This window comes from Copadichromis virginalis, linkage group LG3 (genome assembly GCF_057382275.1).
Source record: "Copadichromis virginalis isolate Kocher_CV1m ecotype Utaka linkage group LG3, C_Virginalis_male_GT1.1, whole genome shotgun sequence".
Classification (NCBI taxonomy): Eukaryota; Metazoa; Chordata; class Actinopteri; order Cichliformes; family Cichlidae; genus Copadichromis; species Copadichromis virginalis.
In genome coordinates this window covers 30805624-30826211 of record NC_140620.1, presented here as the reverse complement: position 1 = coordinate 30826211, position 20588 = coordinate 30805624, and the positions used below count along the sequence as shown (strand labels likewise).

Genomic DNA, 20588 nt, shown 5'->3' with positions numbered 1-20588 from the left:
TACCCAGCTGACGTTGCTGTTGTAGGAGGTCAGATACAGGAATAAAAATACACCACAAACACAAAAACACCACTGTTTTACCAACTTGGACATTTGACAGCTTCAAAAATAAATGAATACACTTTGTCTTTAATTATGACAACACAACTGCTCTGTTGGGAACATAGGGTGCCAGCATTCAAGTAGAAGTCACTTTGATATGCTCATGACAAAAAGCAACAGCATCACCAGGCAGTATAATATGCTCCATCGTAAAACAGCTCGGTCAGCACCGACCCAAATGCCACAGAGCATCTATTGGATACCCTGGAACAACTCCAGTCCTCGAGGCCTAACCCCACTGCCAATCACCTGGTCCCAGAAAACACAGACCGAGTGTGTGCTGTGTTCATGCTAGCCCTCCATCTGGGATCAGACAAACGATGTTGAAGGCGTCCCTCCTCACGGTACAGTTTCTTTTGAGAAATATGAAATTTGTACATTCAGAAATTACATTTATGTTCATGTTCCCTGCAGTCCATTGCCTCAGTTATTTAAAGAGATTGGAATTTAATAATCAATACCATGATTAGCTTCCAACGTTATACTTTAACCAATTCTCTAATGCTGCAGCCACATTAGTTGTGATCTCATCATCTTTGAAACGGCTGCAACAACTGCCACCTTCAATCCGATTTCAGTGCATCATGACGGCAATGAAATGGCGACAAGAGTCAGTCTGCTGTTAGTTTCTGATTGGATGTGCCACTGCCTTAAAAGTAGCAATTAAAATGGTCGCCACAATTACCTGCGATCAGTCGCCAAATATGAATATAATACGATGGGCGTCATATTTTGACTCTAGTGTCTCTGAGCCATAAAGGACAGTTTCCTTTCTCGCTCTCCGTCTGTTGCCCTTTTGTATTTCTAAGGTTTGCAAACAACCTTGTCCTTCATGCTTTATCTGTCCGCGCTCCTTTTCAAAACTTAAATAAAGAAAAAAAGAATATCAACAAAAAAGTATTTGTTAAAAAAAATTAAGATCTAAAGTGCTGTATGTGGATTTTGGCATCATGCTCAGCTACACTCTTTAGTCGTTCCCTTGATTAAACCGTGCCCTTTGAAAACAAAGATACCAACAAAACAATGTGGTGAATGGTAGAAATACAGCTCTCCCTGGTAGTGTGTCAGAACTAGGTTGAGCTTGTTTGGAGGTGACAAAACTGTTTTTTAATTCCCAGTTTGACCCTCAGTGGAACAATGTGTATTCAACAAATGAGAGGCATCAAACCGCTGTGAACTCTGCATTATACAGCGCTCGCTGTCCCTGAGAGAGCGTGAGCACGGGGTGAGAAACACGGGCTGAGATCAGCACGAGTGTTTGTGCGACAATATAACATCACCAGAGAAGGTGAGGAGAGATAAACGAAACAGAGAGGAGCTGAAAGAGAGAAGAACACCAGCAGGCGGAGCCAGCAGAGAATCAAAGAAAGAACGGATCAGACAGCACGAGGATCAGACGAGAATAAATTACAACAACATGAACCCGACAAAAACCTGCTAACAAAGAAAGACAAATGTTTCTAGTAACTGCTCACAGACTATTTATGTTCACGGCACCAGCTTTCTTCTGATTGGCTGCCCCACACAAACATAGGGTGTGAGGAACTGGTGGGTGGGGCTTGTCTACTCCTGCGCTCCATACTGTCTGAGATGACCATACTGAGAATGTACCTGTTCACACACCAACTTCATTATGTGAATCTTTGTTTTATATGCACATCCGCCAATCAGCAGTGTAATTACAACAAAACAGTATAACAAGCCGGTTCCCCTCTTAAATAAACGACTACAGTCTCCCACTGGAGTGAGCGTGACTGAGCATAAGTGTTCCACCTTTACTGAAGTAAACACATCTGCTTGCTAAAGGTCAAGAAGTCAGTCTTTTTTCACCTTTTTGATCTCTTTATAGACATTTTCCTCCACTATAGCCCAACATCCCATCACCTGACCCCTTTATTTGAAACTTCAGCCCATGTTTATTATAAGCATCCAACAATAAGAGTGTTTACATGAAATAGACTTTTCATTTCTTTTTAAGTCTTTGAAAACACTGTTTGATTTCTAGTCTCAGTCACTAGTTTTATATCATATTCAATACAAAAAAAATTCATTTAGCAAATGTATAGCTCTTATCACACATTGCCCTCTACGCCCCTGTCTCCCTTTAAGAAAGGTAAAGAAGAACGATTTTGCAACTTTACATCTCTGGCAGGTTTTTCCAAACCGGAGGGGTAAGAAAGAAGGTAATGAAGCTTCAGCAATCTGTGAGAGTGACCGAGTCGGACCGCAATTGTTGGAGAGAGGCTAACTTCCACCGTGTGACCTGTGTGATTGCCAATCGGCGCTCAGAGGTTGAAGACGTTGCATGCTCAACCTCCACAACTATCTGGTGGCACCAGCGTAGGTAGTAGGGCTGAGCATGTGACCCAAATGCTGTGAGGCTATTGCAGAGGCCTGGATGTTTTGATGCGTGCAACAGCTTTCCTGTCAACTCAGAACTGTCCTGTCAAAATAAAGGCTAAAAAGTCCAGAAAAAAATGCTTCAATCTCCAAGCAGCTACATGTTTTTCCTAGTTGGAAAAGGGATGCTCGACTATTTTTACTTTATTTAAGAAAAACAAGCTGAGAAGGAGCAGAAGTAGTTGGTTAGAAGCAAGGGAACTTTCAAAATAAAAGACCTACTAGACGAATTGCCTGTATATGTTAATGCTCTCTAAAAAAAATGTTTTTTTTAAAGACTCAAGGATCTGTTAGAGCAGCTGCTTTGTTCCAGCTGTCGTGCTGTAGCTCAGAGTTCCCAGTCTGACCGGTTTGATGGACTGGCTGCTACCGCCGCTCACCTCGCCTCTCCTTCCCCTCGTCTCTGCCCGACACGCTGGGCTTTAGGCCCGTGTTTACATCCATCGCAGCTCTGCCCACATTTGTCAACGTGCGGTACATGTGCGAGTGTAACAAAGGAGTATTGTTCGGGCTCGCCGCTGCTCCACAGCGGGTGGAAAATTGTGGGCCTTAAAGGTGGAAAAGGGAAAGCGGGGAGAAGAGTGGACGGGGGGGGTTGGTCTTGATTGCAAATGGGATTCTACGTCCAGGTTTGCTACAAAAATAAATGAAAGTGCTACAAGCGTGTGCCTGTGGAAGTACAAGACATTCTCAAACATTTAACAATCAGACTGTGTGTGTGTGTGTGTGTGGTTTTATTTTCTGATATTAAATCCACATCTCCACCCGACAGCTTGTCATTCAAAGCGCCGCAGCACAGCTTATTTTAACACACAAAACAGTTCGAGTGTGTCTGTTTAATCTTGTGTCCTTTCTGCATTTTAATAGAAACGCAAACAAAATCTCAAATGGCAGCAGCAGCAGGAGGAGAAGGAGGGGGAACATAAATGACTAAGAGTGTGTGACCCCAAAGGTTCAGGGGTCAATCCTTTCAACACCTTCCCGAGCAGCAGCGTGCTCCTTTCCTCCCCCCTTTCTCCTTCATCTCGAGTGCTTCATTCCTCCTCTCTCATCCATCCTCCCCTCTCTCGTCTCGCTGCATTTTCACCCTCGTCTTCCTGTTTTTGCCCTTTTAACCTCCCCGTGACCTCCCTCTGCTCCCTACTCTCTGCAACAGCTTATCTCCAATCAGCTGATTGAGGCCTCAGCAACATACAGCAGGGCTGGTTCAAGTGCTGCTGAGGCTCTAATGACTGAGATTTGTGGAAAATTCTTATTTCCTTCCACTTTTCACTCCTCCTGCTTAGCCTCCACATCTCAATGCTCCCTTCTTCCCTTCCTGTGACCCCCGCTCTTCTCATAACCTTCCTCTCTGATTGCCTCTTCCACATCATTAAGGGTTCAGTTCAGCTTTAAGGGGTCAGTAAGATGAGAAAGATCACCATATGGTAGTTCTCCTCCCTCCCCACGGACCAATAACACCTCACCTGTTACTTGATTCAACCAATCAGATGCTGACCACTCCCTCTAGAAGCAGTATATTTTATTTTGGTTTGGGGAATTTATTGAGCTATTTATGCCACAGATCCACATTATTGTACTATTCTACCATTATTTATTTTGTTGTATTTTTTGAAACTTTATTTACCTATACTTCCTACATGTGCTGTACTTTCTCCATCTTCCAATATATACATCATCCTTCTGCCTCTCTAACTCAGTCTCCAAATCCATCAAGTTGTCCTTCAGTTGTACTCATGTCTTGTTCATTCTGTTCACTCGGAGTGAAGATCTTGGCATCTTGACCTCTCATCTTTTTGCCAGTGCCACAGTCTCCAAATCATACATCACAGCAGGAACGATGATACCATCCTGTAAAAAATAGCAGCAAATCACCCCTTACACTCTTCTCTACCCATTCCACCCTGCCAGCACTCTCTTCTTCATCTCTCTTGTAGACTGTTCCTTGATTTGCATGGCTGACCCCAGCTATTTAATCTTAATCTCTTAATCCACCCCCCCCCCACCACCACCACTTGGAAAGCTCAGCTCGGTGCCATACATGAGTGGTTCTTACACCTAGCTCATTCTTCACTGGGTCACTGATATCTTTCATTTTTACTTTATACACAGTTATTCATATTTTTTCCACATGTGGTTACATCATTACAGAAACTGTAGATCGGTAGTACAGCACTTCATGCAAATACACTTTTCCTAACCTTGTCATATACACACCAGGGCCAAAACACACAAATCTGTCCTACACGGTGGCTCGGGCAGCCACTGATGGGTGATGTGATTTAACGTGACGATCGAAAAAAAAATAAATTGCTAATTATGTTTATACAGCCCTGCAACAAAAAATAAATGACAGATTTATGGACCTATCCAGCTCAAAATACACGAACCAGTCTGTATACATATACATTTTAAAAATGTATGTAGAGTAAAAAAACCCTGCAGCAGTCCACTTGGCTTCGCTATTGTGCTACATTATATATTTTATAAATTTTTTCATGACCTTTCCTTCTTTCCTTCTGCTGCAGGTTTTTCCTTAAAAGGGCCCTAAAAAACCAAGTTTTTAGAACTGTAATCTTTTCTTTAAGGGGACATGCAGTGTTTTAAGTTAAATGAGGGAAACCGTTCAGCTTCACACAAACATTTAAAGCCAGAAAATAAAGTGTTTGTGTGTTTATACTTTCTTCACCCACGTCGTCACCTGTCTAAACCTTCTGTAACCTCTCTCTCTTTGTTTCTCCTCCACCATCGTGCCCTGCTTAACCTTTCTTTAACCTCAGCCTTGCTTTTCTACTCCCTCCCTCACTCTTTTGCCCGTTCACTTTCTCCTTCCTGTCATGCACTTCCTGTCCCCCTGTCATACCCCGACCCTCTGGCTGTGCTGGCCTGATAACGTCCCCTACAAAGTCCTACAAACTCACAAATGCAAACAAACGCACACTCACACAGAGAACCCTAATGCACAGCTAACCCATTCGTGGCACCTCCACCCATGTCACTTTCACTCTAAGTGAGACGAGACACGCGAGTTCTCTCTGCAGTCTGGTTGGAGCGAAGCCAGGCTCGAGCTGGAGGCCCCGTCGTACCGAAGTCGTTTACCCCCTCTGTGCCAGGTCACCCTCAGAGCTGGGCACAAGCAGATTCTGACATTTAAGCAAAAGAAGCGGGCCTCCTCATTATCGCTGGCTGTTGTAGGCGATGAAGAGGATGCTGCTGCAAACCACTGAGCAGGGCTGAACGATGTCAACAATCACATCTCATGAATATGAGAAATAAATGAGCCAAACATGATATTTGGAGGCTCTATCATGTTTTGGAGCTATGCTTCAGTCAGTGGTGTAAAATATAAAGAAATGAAAGTAGGTTTAATACTTTTGCACAATATGATGAGCTGGACACAGGGTAGGAAAAAAAGGAGAAAATTCAGCCCCGATCTCATGAGGCCAAGCACTGCTGGTCTGCCTCTGGTGACAGAGTCACATGGCACTGACACTCTGGAGTCAAAGGCAGCTGTTAATAATCCTTCTCGAGCTTCATCTGCAGAACCTGTGTAGGTTTGACCTCCTTTATGTGGACGCTGTGGACCAAAAGCTTCCTTTTAGTCATCTCAGCTCGAGCTGAACTAAACAGCTAGTAGATTTAAGCTTTTAGGGAACAACGTGAGCCCAGCGCTCCAAAGGAAAGGAGTGAACTTTGTAACCAAAGCAGAGCAGCAAAGCATCTTGTTTTCATAAAGCTAATACCATAAATCACCCAGCCCTGATGTAGGCAGAACAAAGTCAGTACAAAGGATGCAACAAACAACATTGTTCCTTCAGTCAATCACATGCACAGGAAATACAGGCAGATACACCTTTACGAGCTGATCAGAAAGGAGTTGCGGCTTCACTTAAGCTGGAAAACTGAAGCGCTCATGGATGGAGGAAAGAAACAGCTCTGCATCTTTGATTTGAGACAAAAGAAAAAAAAGAGCACAGAAGAAATAAAACAGAAAATGAGAAAATGAACTCACCAGCACAGTGTAGATATGCAGACAGCGGTAAACTGGAGAGAAATCCACCAAGTCCTGAGCTCCTGGGACCTGCAGGGGGAAACAATTTGCACAGTTCACATGTTCAGTTCATAAACTGCAATCAACCAGCCCGTCTTCAGTTTTCTTTTACAAGTTTTGGCAACACCTGTTTTGGTTAAAGCCAAGCAAAGTAAAACCAAACCTGAGATTCTAACCAGAGAGAGACAAAGATGGCAACGAGGGGCAAGACAGAGACAAATGATTGTGTTTGTGAAACAGACGAGGGAAATGTGAACGGCAAGAATAAAACAGGCCGCGTCCCTAATAATGAACAGCCTCCAACCTCAATAATAATAATAATAATAATAATAATAATGGATTGGATTGATATAGCGCTTTTCAAGGCACCCAAAGCGCTTTACAATGCCACTATTCATTCACTCACTGGTGGAGGCAAGCTACGGTTGTAGCCACAGCTGCCCTGGGGCAGACTGACAGAAGCGAGGCTGCCATATAGCGCCATCGGCCCCTCTGGCCAACACCAGTAGGCAAGTAGGGTAAAGTGTCTTGCCCAAGGACACAACGACCAGGACAGAGAGCCCAGGGATCGAACCGGCGACCTTCCAGTTACAGATGCGATTCCCAACCCCCTGAGCCACGGTCGCCCGTAAAATAAAACTTAAATGGCAGAGCAAAAAAATGAAGTGGTTACCAGGCTGCAAACACGTTTACTTCTGCTATAAAGCTGTTAACTCTAACAAAGGAGTCAGTGGAGATGATTTTCGGGAGCTGGCCTCAAGTGGCCACTAGAGGAACTGCCGGTTTTGGCATGTCTCAACTTTCCAGCCCTGGAGGCTGCAACTTTGCTTTAACAGACACAGTATCTAATTCTTTTCCTCACTGTAAGATTAGACAAATTTAGAATATACGTTTTAGGGGTTTTTATTAATTTAATTTCATTATATTTTCTAAGATATTTTACCTGCATAAAGGGTAAAACAAACAGTACAGTTACTCATTGAAATAACTTAATGTGGAGGAACATTACGGAAAGATTCAAGGTGGTATCAGTTGTGCTTAAACAAGGATATTTATATTTAAAACAAACAAAACAAAACAGTCACTTCCTGTGAAACAGACTGAATAATTCACAGCCATAAGTTTAAAACTGATCTCAGAGCTTGCTGCTCCATTTGCTTGAAGTTCTCTAAACTCCGGACTTTGTTCAGCTGCGCTTCCCCCTGCTGCCACCCATGACTCGCCCTGCAGTTTTTATTCATCTTTATTAAACTACAGTCCCCTACATCACAACTAGCTAGCTCTGGTTCATCTTATATCAGCCTTCATAACAAAAGACTAATAATGAATAAGCCCATTTTAGGAAAAAGCCATGAAATATGAATTGACAGTTTCAATTTACCAAAGTCGGATGATTTTTAAAGCAACCCGTTTGGCGTTTCTAGTGTTAGTGGCACTGGATACTGAGGTTTTAACTATCATGGAGTGGCTGTGACTGAGGAGATGGTGCAGGTCATAGGCAGGTTGGTGGTTCGATCCTTGGCTGCTACAGTCTGCATGCCAAAGCATCCTTGGGCAAGATACTGAACCCAGAGTTTCTTCCAATGCATTCATCAGAGTGTGAAGGAGCCATTTTGTTCTACTTTCAGGCAGAAAAGTGCCAAATAAGAACCGGTCCATTTACTACTCACTGACAATCATTGAATTATTCTATTTGTGTTGGTTAGGATGCCTTTAACATCATGCAGGTTAGGTTTAATTAACAGAACTGAGACAAAGTATGGGTATAAATACTGGCAGAAACAGATCAACACTCAATTCAAACTTCTCATATGTCACTGCCATCTGAAGTGAACTGAAGCTTTCAGGGAGTCTTCTGTTACGAGTTACTCATACCTCTTTTTCTTAGCATCTATCCCTCGATCTAACCATCATTCCAGTCCCTCCTCCCTGCCCACATCCTCTGTCCCCTGCCCTTTTGCCCTCTGGAAAGTTTGCCTTCTGTAAAACTCACTAGAGGCAAAGCACAATGCCAGCTTTGATGTAACCGCACACAAACAAGGGTCCCAAAACAATAAGAACAAGAACAAAAAACAAAACCAAAGAGTTGTACCACTTAAAGACAGAGGAAGAGCTGAGAATTAGAGGGGGGTAATATAAACACAGGCAGGTAAAACTTAAAGACAACCGAAAATGACTCAAAAGGCAGAGGTGGAAAGAAAAAGGATGAACGGAACCAGAGGAAGCAGATGAAAAACATAAAGGTGAGAAACAAGCCAAAAGAAACAAGAATTAGAAGATAAGGTAAAGGAGTGAGGAACAAACATGAGGGATGGTTGTAAATGAAGGGAAGTAGAAGAAGTGATGGAGAGGCAGGGTTGGCGTGAGGAGACGTGACGCTGATGGTTGGCATCGCTGCAGCCAGCGGCGCCAACGCGGTCGTAACCCTGACGGCCACGGGGTCAGGTCTTTGTTCGAGCCAAGGTCTTCCTGTGAAGAAGGTTGAGTCAAGTTTACAGGACATAAATAAAGCCAAGGGGACGACAGGGACCTTAAAACAGAATGGCAGCACAGGGGTGACAAGTTCAGCTCTATTCTCTCCTTAACCTCATTGTACTTTATTTTCCCCGAGCAAGAACAACAAAAGGCTCCGAAAAGGAACTCTGATCCCGCGAGGGATGACTTGAAGAGTTCAGTGTCAAAATGCTTTGTGCCCGCTTTGCTGCCCTGACACGATTTCCACAAGTTCATAGTATTTGAACATTTTTCTCCAAACTTAACTGTGTGCCGGCAGTTCTTTTGTTGTACGATATGTGGACAGCATGAGGAAGTCAGCAGGTGTGTTCCCACCATTCCTATAAGGGCATCTTCACACCTTCACAGCTCATTTACTCCGATCTGAATCAGTTGATGGGTTTGTAAACTTGTAGCCTTTCACTGGCTTTCTTTTCTTTACACACACAGAAAAATCAAAGTGAACCTTAAGCGAACGAAAATGCGTCACTGAAAACAACGTGGGAATGCTCAGTCAGCTTACTGTCCAGATGTGCCTGGACCTGACTAATAAAAGTGAATACATTCAGATGGTGCTGTGTTCTGGACGTTTGGAGAACATGAATTTCACAGCTAGCCGCTAGCCTGTACAGACCTTTTTTCTTTCTTTTTTCCCCCCACAGACTCAGTGTGGTTGTTTCAGAGTAAGATTCAAATTGGCACAAGTAAACTGCACCAAGGGGGGAAACGAACCAGAGTTTAGTTTAAACCAGGAGTGGGGAACTCCAGGGCCTGCCACGCAGGTTTTAGATCTCACCCTGGGTCAACACACCTGAATCACATGATTGGTTCATTACCAGCCTCTGGAGAACTTCAAGACATGTTGAGGAGGTCATTTAGCCATTTAAATCAGCTGTGTTGGATCAAGGACACATTTAAAACCTTCAGGACACCAGCCTGGAGTTCCCCACAGGCTAAGAAAAACCCCACACACCTTTACATGTCCCAGCCGACAGAAAAAAAATGGAATGCTGAGACATTTTTTCCTCCTTCCTTCTTTGTTGTGTTCATATTTTTTTCCAGCGGCAAACATATTTGTTGCTGACGTTTTTCCACGTCGTTGTACATTTTAGTAGTTTCAGAAATCGCCCACCAAGAATTTGCTGTGAGTCCTTACATTGATGCTATGGTTCCTTATGGTAGCTGTGTTAAAAACGTAGATGGAAAAGCACAGCTGTAATCAATGGTACTGAACAGGCTACTCAAAATAGTGGCGGGCTGCATCGACCTGATGTGCAGTTACTTTTCTAGGGCGATGCATGTCAGATCATGGTGTGGCTACAACATAGATTTCCCCCTGAAGCACAAATCTCCAGTCAGTGAGTCCCACCCAATTTTGTTTTGTTCTTTTTGTATAGTAATAAAAAATTAAAAAATAAAAAGAATCACAGATATTAGACTGGTGGACTAAAACGCTAAACTATCATGTCTCATATATATATATATATATATATATATATATATATATATATATATATATATATATATATATATATATATATATATCGTGATTTTAAAGCTCAAAGTTAGTCACAGATAGAAGGGGGGAAAGCAAAATAAAGTAAAATAAACTTTTACTTGGCGTGAACTGCGTGTGTGTGGCTGCAGTTTTAAACAGAAGTTTAACAAGTTCTTTACCCCTGAAAATTTCATATGGCTGTCATTTCTGCAGGAAAAAATATAGAAGTAAAAGAGTCGTATTTCAATCCAACCCTATCCAATTTGGAGCACGGAACAATTTCACAGTCTGACAGTAATATACTGCACGGCTTCACTAAATGCACTTAAGCTGTTATACACGACAATCAGGTGATTCTGAGGCAGCCAGATGGGAACTTTTTCAGATTTGCCTAATTTCATAAGGAGGGCCCTCACTGTGAATTAACATGTCATTTGTTCCGTGCTCGGCTGGGAGGATAAGCTGGAGACATGATCTAGCCTGTTATGGAGCTGCGATGTTATGAAACTGTGTACGTGTGGCAGAAACATAAAAAAGCTTTTCAGACCTTATTTTAGGGCAAAGTCATTAACTTTTAAAGGTTTGGGTTTTTTTGTTGTTTTTTTAAAAAAATCAGATCTGACTGCTGCTTCTATTCAAAAATGCAGTTATATTTCGCTTCCTCTTCACATAAATAGGTTGCCTGTTCTTGTTAACCTGAAATAAGTGCCTGGAGATGTTGCCAAGTGGCGAGACACGCGCCTATGAGGAGACTGTTTCGAGTGTCTGAAGCTGGACACACACTTAATGACTGTCGGGCCAATTACAGATGCAATCTGGGCGCACTGACTGACCGGTCGGACCGGGTCTGCTCCAGCTGGGCTCGGTCACAGTTTACATTCAGATGATAAAGTCATGATGAGTGTGTGTGTGTGTGTGTGTGTGTGTGTGTGTGGACTATTCTTAATTCTTAAAGGAGTCACTGCCAGCTGTCAGCGTTTATTTAGAGCAGGTTTAATATTGGCGACACAGTCACAGATGTTCACTGACAGCGTTGATGTGTTCCTTCCTCGGCCGCCTGTCCAGAGCTTTTGTTTACAGGCGTTTCAGCAGTTAGCAGGAGTTTATTAGAAGCTTTATTCCTATTCCCTCAACAGATTTAAGAAGCCTTCAGCTGATGTACTCCTTTTCACTTTGTTTTTCTAAACAGGCTTTTTTTATCTTCTTTTTAAATATCATGTAACAACTAAATTGTTACCGAGGCTCTCGCCTTTTCAAAAGGTGCAGCGGTGTCACCTGTTATCTAAACAGACACGAACACCCGCACACACAAAAGAAAAAAAACACACACACACACACACACACACACACACACACACACACACCAGCTCTTTGGTGGCACTAGTCCTGTATCAGGGTATGCTGTAACAGCACTGGCTCCACCTTTAATGAGCTTCAGGAACTGTATGAAGCGAAGACCTTTGCATGATCACCCTCCATCATTTGGACCCTCTTCGTCTTTTACGCTCCAGAATTCCAGATGCTTCCATCAAGGAGAAGATTTGGTTTTCCTAAATGTAGGACTAACAGATTCAGATATTCATTTGTTCTATCCACTGTTGCTCTTTAAACAGTGGATAGAACAAAACCATGACAGCACTTCCGCCGTGTTTTACAGATCAGATCGCTGTAGATTCTCACTGTTGCAACTTTGATCTCATTCAAATATACTAACAGGGATTTGAACCTAAAACTTCAAATTTGAATTCATCAATAAGACATGTTGTCCTTGATTTTCAGTCCAGTTCTTATGCAATTTGGCAAACCTCGGTCTTTTTTCCCTGTTCCACTTCCTTAACAATTCTTCTCGACAGCCATCCTTCCGCTGAGACCATTCCTGATGAGGTTTCAGGGACCAGCAGACGGATCAACGAAGGGCCAGATGGATCCCTCAGGTCCTGTGTCGGGTCTTTGCTGGATTTTTTTCTGTTTCTTAAGGACATGACTTCCAGATACTGTTCATCTGCTGAAGACATTTCTGAGTACGAATATTTCTTTGCTCCTTCGTTTGTCCAGTTTCCTTACATTGTTTTAGGACACACTGCATGCCATGTTGACATATGCCAAGTTTTTAGCTAATTGCTCTTTGGGAATCACCTTGGTGTGCCTGTCAGACTGTTATCTTTGGCATTTTTGTAGATTCAACAAAAAAAAAAAAATGGAACCAACTGATTTGTTTTTAGAACAGGCTTCTAGGAACAAAGTGCCGAAATTTAAAATTGAATTTTCCTAAGTTGTCATTTGTGGTTCAACAAACAAAAAGCACATTCCTCTGAAAGTTGTCAGGTACAAAGACTGGACTGAAAACGACTGAAAAAAGTTAAAGGCCAAAGTCCAAAGAACTGCAGAATTATTTCTCAAGACTTTAAAAACTTCCAAACATCTCTGGATCCTAAGAACATAAGAATAAATGAGGCATGGCCGAAGACCTTTGCACAACACTGTCTGTGTGTATTTATTATGTTGGACTTCTACAAAACAAGCTGCCATGAGGACATTAAAGTTTCACTGTGCTGAGGTGTAGAAAGTCTTTAAGCTTACGAAAATTACTTTTGTACACACAGCGCAACACAGATTCTAAATATCAGAACACTCCAGAAAACAATCACTCTCAGGCCAAACAAGACTTCAGTGTCGACATTAACCTTAAGATCACAACAACCACACAGCGGCTCTCCTCAGCCTTGTAAATATGCCCACAAGTTACACGTAATTGCAAAACCTGAGAGAAGCACCACACTGATCATCTTATTGGAAATCAAAGAATTTGAACTATTTTACCTCTCAGTGATCCCTCTGTGTTTGTTTGCGTTTAGTATCTAAAGAAGCATTTGGATTCGGAAATCTCTAAAGGCATTAGACTTAACAAGCGGACCACGAAACATCCAGCTGCATTTTCACAGTAAATGTTGGCTCTTATTATTTATTTGTTGGTTTGCCTAGTGGCAGAGAGCCCAGTCATTACTTTATGATCTTTCAGCAAGTTTTTTTTTATAAATTGTTTTTACCCTCAGCTGTTTGATTTGCGCTCCTTTCCCTTTCAAAGACTAGAATCTGCTCCAGCCCATGGGAACAGTCTTTTGAATATGTTGAATACTTTGGTACAATGTTTCGAGCAGTAGTTGTATTTGAGCGTGCGCCCAGTATAAGCTGGTTTACGTGGGCTACGTGCTGCAGTGGGATGAATGTTCGCTCTCCGGAAACATCAGAAATGTCACCTGGGCCGGACCTAATGACTTCAGACTACTGGGACTGAAGAAACATTCGCAGTCAATGTGGAAGGAAAAGGAAATGAATGGAAAGAAAAAGAAGACGACAAAAAAAAAAAAAAGAGAGAGAGAAAGAGTCACGTAGAAAAAGCGGCATAAGCCTTGGGCAAGAAGAGGACACATGGAAGAGATGAAAGGACAGAAAGACTAAAAACTGACTAACAACAAAGAAAACGCAGCAGGAAGCAAGTAAAACTGAGGCCACACTGAAGGATAATCAGACTTCAAACGAAATTGGTCCAGCCTGCCAATCTTAGGGGAAACCCACGGTCAGGATTGGCAACAATTATCTGACTGTTTAAGGGGTTATAAAAATGAATGTCAGCTCGCTTGGAAACAAGTCTGAGCTGCCCTGGCGACTCATGTACCCCGCCATGGGGGCGAGATCAGAGACGATTCTGCCAAGGACCAATCTGAGATGAATGGGATGCACTGGATGTACAAACGTATCAGTATAGAGATGTTTGTTTCATCAAATAAGGTGAAGCCAGATAATTGGAGGCTGCGTGTTGTCTGGATTTTGTGTGTGTGTTTGCAGTTTTCTCACTTCATCTTCCTCCTCTTCATCCTCCACATCCAGAATTCCCGTGTCTTGTTCTGACAGCGGGTTGACACCCATTCCAGCCCGAATCGCCGCCGGCGCCGCCTTTCTGCCGCGCCGGCCGAGTAGGACCCTCGGCTGAGGCGAGACGGAGCTGTCCAGTGAGCGCTGTAGCTGGGCCTGGAGAACAAAACAGAAAAGCAGATGAGAACTCCACCGAGGGTCAACGGATTATTTTAAACCTGCATTGTTTGGTTCATTTCAGTTACTTCCTACATTTCCCAGAATCTCTTTTAAGTCCGACAGACGAGAATTTGCATTTAGGCGCTGGCGCAACTTCAGAGCAAAACAATGGAAGCTCTTTGATTTTCACGCTCTGACACCAAAACCAGATGTTGTCTGATAACACTCACACTCTGTCTGCAATAAGACTCCTCACGTGCAACAACTTTTATAGGGGACGGAGCAGAAAACAAACCCAGGAAAAATTCAAAAAACACAAACTGCTTTCAGACACTAACGGGGAAATGGTATTAATCCAACTCAGCATGTGAGCAATAAATGCTCGGGTTATTGCTCACAGTACCCCCCTCGTTTTAGAAACATTTCGGGAAAAATGTCAGAAATTGTGGACGGTGTTGCGAGGTCACCGGTTTAGACCTTTTGAGCCACTCCTCGTCCCATTGGAAATGGCCAATAAAAGTGATTTACCAAAGCAGCCTAAGAATACACAGGAGGGAAAATAGCAGGCCAGGAAGGGAAGGACAGGAAGGATGAGGAGTCGATGAAAACAAAGCACGTAAAATTAGTGCTCGAGACATAAAAGTGCAGACAGGGACAGATTACATGTCTGACCTGTGCTTTTGCTCGACAACGCCTTCGATTCAGCTGTTCCTTAAACTCAAGCTTACCAAAAAAAAAAAAAAAAATTTGGAGGACAAAAACTGTCCGAAAAATAAAACAGGAAGGGCTCATTCTCTGAGCGGTATTTACTTCTAATGAAATAGTATTTCATTTTGCATGAATTCATTTTATTTTCTTTGTTCTCTTTAAATACATGCACAAAACACCAAAAAAACCAACCTCCTTGTTACAGGTAATAAGGGATACAAAACTGATATAGAAAATACCCAGTGGTCGGCAGATCTCTCGGCAAAAATGCTTTGTTGATACAGGAAGAGAATGGCCAGATTGTTTTGCGCTGGCAGGAACACAAAAGTAACTCAAATAAGCTCTCAAGACAACCAAATACATTACAATGAGTTCACTCTATTCAACATGGCTCCGCAGTCACCAGATCTCACTTCAACAGCGAACCTCTGCAATGTGGTGGAACAGGAGATTCACATTAAGGATGTGCAGCATGATGCTATCACGTCTGTATGGACCAAAATCTCCGTGGAATCTTTCCAGCATCTCCTTGAACCTCTGCCACGAAGAATTAAGGCAGCTCTGAACGCACAACTCAAAAACTATACCTAATAAAATGTCCTGTGAGGGTCACATCACTTCTTTTGTCAGTGCAACACAAACACACACGTGTGCAGCATATACAGCTGCATTTGGTTAATGTCCAACTCATCCTGTCATTTCAGTTTCTCAAAAACGTGGTCATTTAAAAGAAGGTGGGGTAAAGCAGAGCAGGAAATGGAAAGGTCTACCTGGAAAGATTCCCCTACCAAACAATGCCATGTGTAATGTAATTTCTGATGCTAATTGTGTCCTGAGTCTACATCGCTGTTCGGGGATTACTGTGGGAAGTGATACATTCATCTCCCTGTGCGGCAGTGCTCGATGATGAGCTCTAAAAATAAAAATACTAAAAAACAGGAAGTTTTAGTCAGAAATTAATGGAAGCTGGTCTCCATAACAGAGTGAAAACAGAGCCGCGGTCACTCCAGAGGTGGCCAAGTCTTTGTCAGGACCTCGCTGGTAGGAGATCATCATCTTGCACTTCTACATACAAATAAAACTGATCTGAAGTCTTTAGTCATTTATCTCTACCTGATGTGCATTTTGAACTCTTTAACATGACCACCATTCGCCTTTCTTCGAAATCCTCCTCCAGTCGGGCCTCGGGCGCAGCATGGTCGCCAACATTTTTCTGTGGGAAAACCCTCAGAAATGAGGTCAGCATGCCTTTCCATCCACACCCAAATCCGCATCGGGCTACTTTTGAAAAACCTATGCAAACACCTTCCTTGATCACTGGCGCCAACACGTAGGCTGCTTTGTGCGCTTAAATGTGTCGAATGGAACGTCAATAAAGACGTCATACACATCAAAATGCTTCGTTTTGGGCTGTTAATGCGAGGTTAATGAGAAAAACTGTTCCGGACACCAGGGCAGATAGGCACAAACCCAGAAGAGCACAATATCAGAGATGCTTGTGTATGAACACAATGCCATCTTTGATCTAATGTCCAAACACAAACAAACAAGCACACACACCCACAGAAGACAAGTGAGTCATGGAGGACAATAAGAACAAACTAAATCAGGAAAGTGTCGTTGGGCTGCAGGAGGAGCTTAGGCCTAACGCTGAGGAATGTGCCGAGCTCTGAGTGTTTTCTCTAATTACTTTACATCGAATTAAATCAAAATGCTGAAAGAACAACAGGATGAGAAACTCAAGATGGCGAGAACCGCAGAGTGAAGAGTCCTGTCGCGTCTGCGAGTCATTTCTTTGTAATTGTTCAAATACTCAGAAATGTACAACTTAACATAGCTCGACCACAAAAGACAGCAACCTGTGAATGGCGGAGAAAAGAGAAGAGGTTTTCAGCGACGTCAGCACCTGCGTCAAAGTAACTCGGCGCGGCGGTCGAGTTGGGCTCCGGAATTCTTCAGCAGGTGAATCCATGCCCGCTAACATTACTGTATACACACTCACCCGACCATTCACTCTTAACCGGGAAGCCTTTTTAGCCCCATCTTTTGTTGTGTTTTTTTCTTTGGGGACAGAATTCGGTACAGCGCTTGAAGTAGAAGTGTGGGAATGTGCGTCATCTGCGGCACAAAAAAGCCATGAGAAACTGGGACGCAGTTACAGGAGGGAAACATGGGAGGCATGGGGAGTGGAGCAGACGGAAAACGAACAGTAGGAGTTGGGAAGAAAAGGAAAGAGAAATGGGAAAGTTGGAGTGATGGAGTGAGAAAAAAATAAAAAGTGTACAAAAGGAAGGCAGCACAGCATTTGGAATCAGCCACACTATAATGATTTAAAGTAAAATCACTTTAAATACTTTTTAAATGATCGGAAATTACTCTGTGGAAACGATAGGAGGGCAGTCCTGACTTAAATATGTGGCTGAGGTGAGTCGATGTCTCTGAGTGTAGAGTCAAGTGAACAAGGCCCCAGTTACTAGAGACCAGTCTGCAACAATCTGGCAACCACTAAAAACATTCACTCCCCAACCGCCTGGAGAGTGGTAGCTGGAGGTTGATTGGAAACAGATTGCTCAGTGACCCCAGTGCTAGGGGAGAATCTGCATCCCCCAATCGGATGACAAAAACCTCCTTGTGACTGTTTTACCATGGGCAAGTGTGGCAGCTTGCTTGGTTTGCGTGGAACAAGGCATCTTATCTGCAAACACTCATAAGCTACCCGCCGAGCTGTGGTAACACTTGAAAAGCATGTGGCAAACTGGAAACTGAAACCATTTGCCTTCAAAGTAAAGGCTGTCTCCTTTGAAAAGTGTTGGCTGCGACTCTAAGGCACAACTTTTTTTCTCCAAAGACCAACAGCCACCGATCCCAGTTTCCCACTTTTTCCAAGTTTTACTGCTGCTCAGGTAGCAGTTAGCAAGTATTTGCAGTCAAACTAGCATCATCCACTTAAACTACAGCTGACCACAGCGAACATAAGGAGGTTTTTGATGCAGCACCTTGATTGTGACCAGCATTGGGTGCAACGCATCCCTCCTAACATGTTCCCTTTTCCTTGCTGCACAAATGTGATACAATGAGCTGATGTCATTTCGTATGCAGAGGAAGAAAACGGTGCCCTGATCTACATAAGTGGCGACATGGACAAAAGACAATAGCGCAATAGTAAAGTGTGACATACCGGGACCCAAAAAGCTGCATTACACTGGTAACACAAGTACTTCCTCCCCACAGTCACCGAGAGCTGTGCTCACAGGGGACATGATTTCAATATTGAACTAAATTGTTTTAAAGGCTACTGAAATTATGAAAAAACTAATACAAATCTATTCAAAAGGACCTCCAAATCTCACTAAAACCACATTAAACTTGTTTATTTTTATTTGGTTTTGGTGAAGAAAAGCTGGCAGGCTTGCCGCACAGGAGAAAGTCTGAAAATCCAACCTCAAACTTCACAAAATGTACCCATCGAATTAAGTCTAGAGAGAATGAGTATCAAAAGGTTAGAGTTAAAAGGAAAAATTGAGCAAAGATGAGCAGGAAAAGTTGACGCTATGATAACGTTTTACTAATCCTTTTTTTTTTTAGTATTCATTTGGCATTTTGTTCAGTATTGGAAAAACAATCCTGATAATACTCGAAATAACATACAAGAATCAAACTGGTACTCTGTACAGAAAAATACTCCGTAACAAATGACTCTGATAAGGATCGAAGCTAAAACCTGACTGGGGCATCCCTACTATAGATCACTTTTTGGCAGACAGTCGGCCAGCCAGAAATAATGGTGTCTGATGGCAGTGAACTGTGGTGCATTATTCGGCAGACACCACACACACACAGGGTCCAGACTGGGTGACACAGCAGCCCATAACAGTTTATTTTTGTTCCCCTTGTGATGGTTCAATACACCGACCCAGCGTGCGCCCTCAGCCACCCTCGTTGCACGCACACGCATGTGTGTGTTCAGTAACTAGATACAGGTAATCAATCTTCTTCCACTTCACAGGCCCGGCAATCTGTTTCCCATTAGTGTGTACGAGTGTGTGTGCGCCTACTGAATACACAGCAGAAGCTCCAGACTCGTCCTCTGTTGAAAGCGAACACAAGAAACAGAAAAACAAGAGGAACAAGAGAATGAAGAAGGGAGGCAGGGAGATGGAAAGATGAGGAGGTGGAAAGAAAGGACGAGAGACAGACATGGAGATTTTGAGGAGGAGGGGTATGATGGGACAGCAAGACAGAAAGAGAGACATGACAAATGACAGGGGAGTCATGGGAGAATGACAAAGGCAGAGGATTCTGGCTAATTCCACTCCCTTGGTTCTCTTTCAAAAGGACCTATTATGCTTTACTTATTTTCTGTCATATACATGCTGTTATAGTTCTGATGCTCATATTAAGCTCACAGTCACTACTGTTTTAGAGTTTATAAATAGAAATAAAGAATATTCTACTTATAAATATACACTTATTATTGTGTAGTTAATGCATTCTCATGAACTTAGAATTAATCCATTAACAACTGATCCCGTAGCAGCAGGTCGATCGCTGTTCCACCTGATCACGTTTTATGTACATGGCTGAAGATCAGCCACAAATATATTATCGATGCTGCCATTATTTATCAGCAGATTAAACATGTGACCCTCATGTCTCCCCATCGCCGCACAACTGACAAAAAAACTAGCAATAAAAAAAAATAAAAAAAAATAAAAATAAAATAAAATAAAACCAGCAGCTAGTTATAAGCTATAGTTGTGTCAACTAATGTTAGCCTCATGTCCTAAAAAATAAAATATTTCACTTTACCTCAAATAAACAGTTTGATTACATTATCACATCTTGTGAAAGTTTGTTCAACAGGTGTCCAAAGTAAACAAGACCTACTTCAAAATAAGTTTCACTAATGCTAGCTATCAGCAACTAACAGAGGCTAACAGAGGCTAACAGAGGCTAACAGAGGCTGGCAGCAGCACTTGCCAACAGAAAACTTCAGGATACCCTAAACTAGGGGACCCCAACCTTTTTTGCGCCACAGACCGGTTTGTCCGACAACATTTTCACGGACCAGCCTTTAAGGTGTTGCAGATAAATACAACAAAATAAAACCAGTACTGGTACCAAAAAATATATATATATTTATTCATAATACACAGGAAAAGACCCAGGGAAACACAGTTAACGATAAAAACGATTAACAAAAGAACAATTAAAAACCCCAAAAACCATAAATTTCACACCTGAGCCTCAACTCTCGTAACCTGCTACCAAACGACTCATGGACCAGTACCGGTCCGTGGCCCG

At 42.7% G+C, this 20588-nt stretch overlaps 1 protein-coding gene across 2 annotated transcripts in view; it reads right to left on the bottom strand.

Moving 5' to 3' along the window:
• Positions 1-20588, bottom strand: part of exoc6b (exocyst complex component 6B) — a 129593-nt gene that overhangs the window by 79735 nt on the left and 29270 nt on the right. For both annotated transcript variants that reach the window (XM_085450662.1, XM_085450663.1), the window contains exons 7-8: positions 14400-14573; positions 6515-6583 (exon numbers count right to left, since the gene is read on the bottom strand). In XM_085450662.1, coding sequence (XP_085306788.1) covers positions 6515-6583; positions 14400-14573 — 243 coding nt within the window. The remainder of the gene's footprint in view (positions 1-6514; positions 6584-14399; positions 14574-20588) is intronic.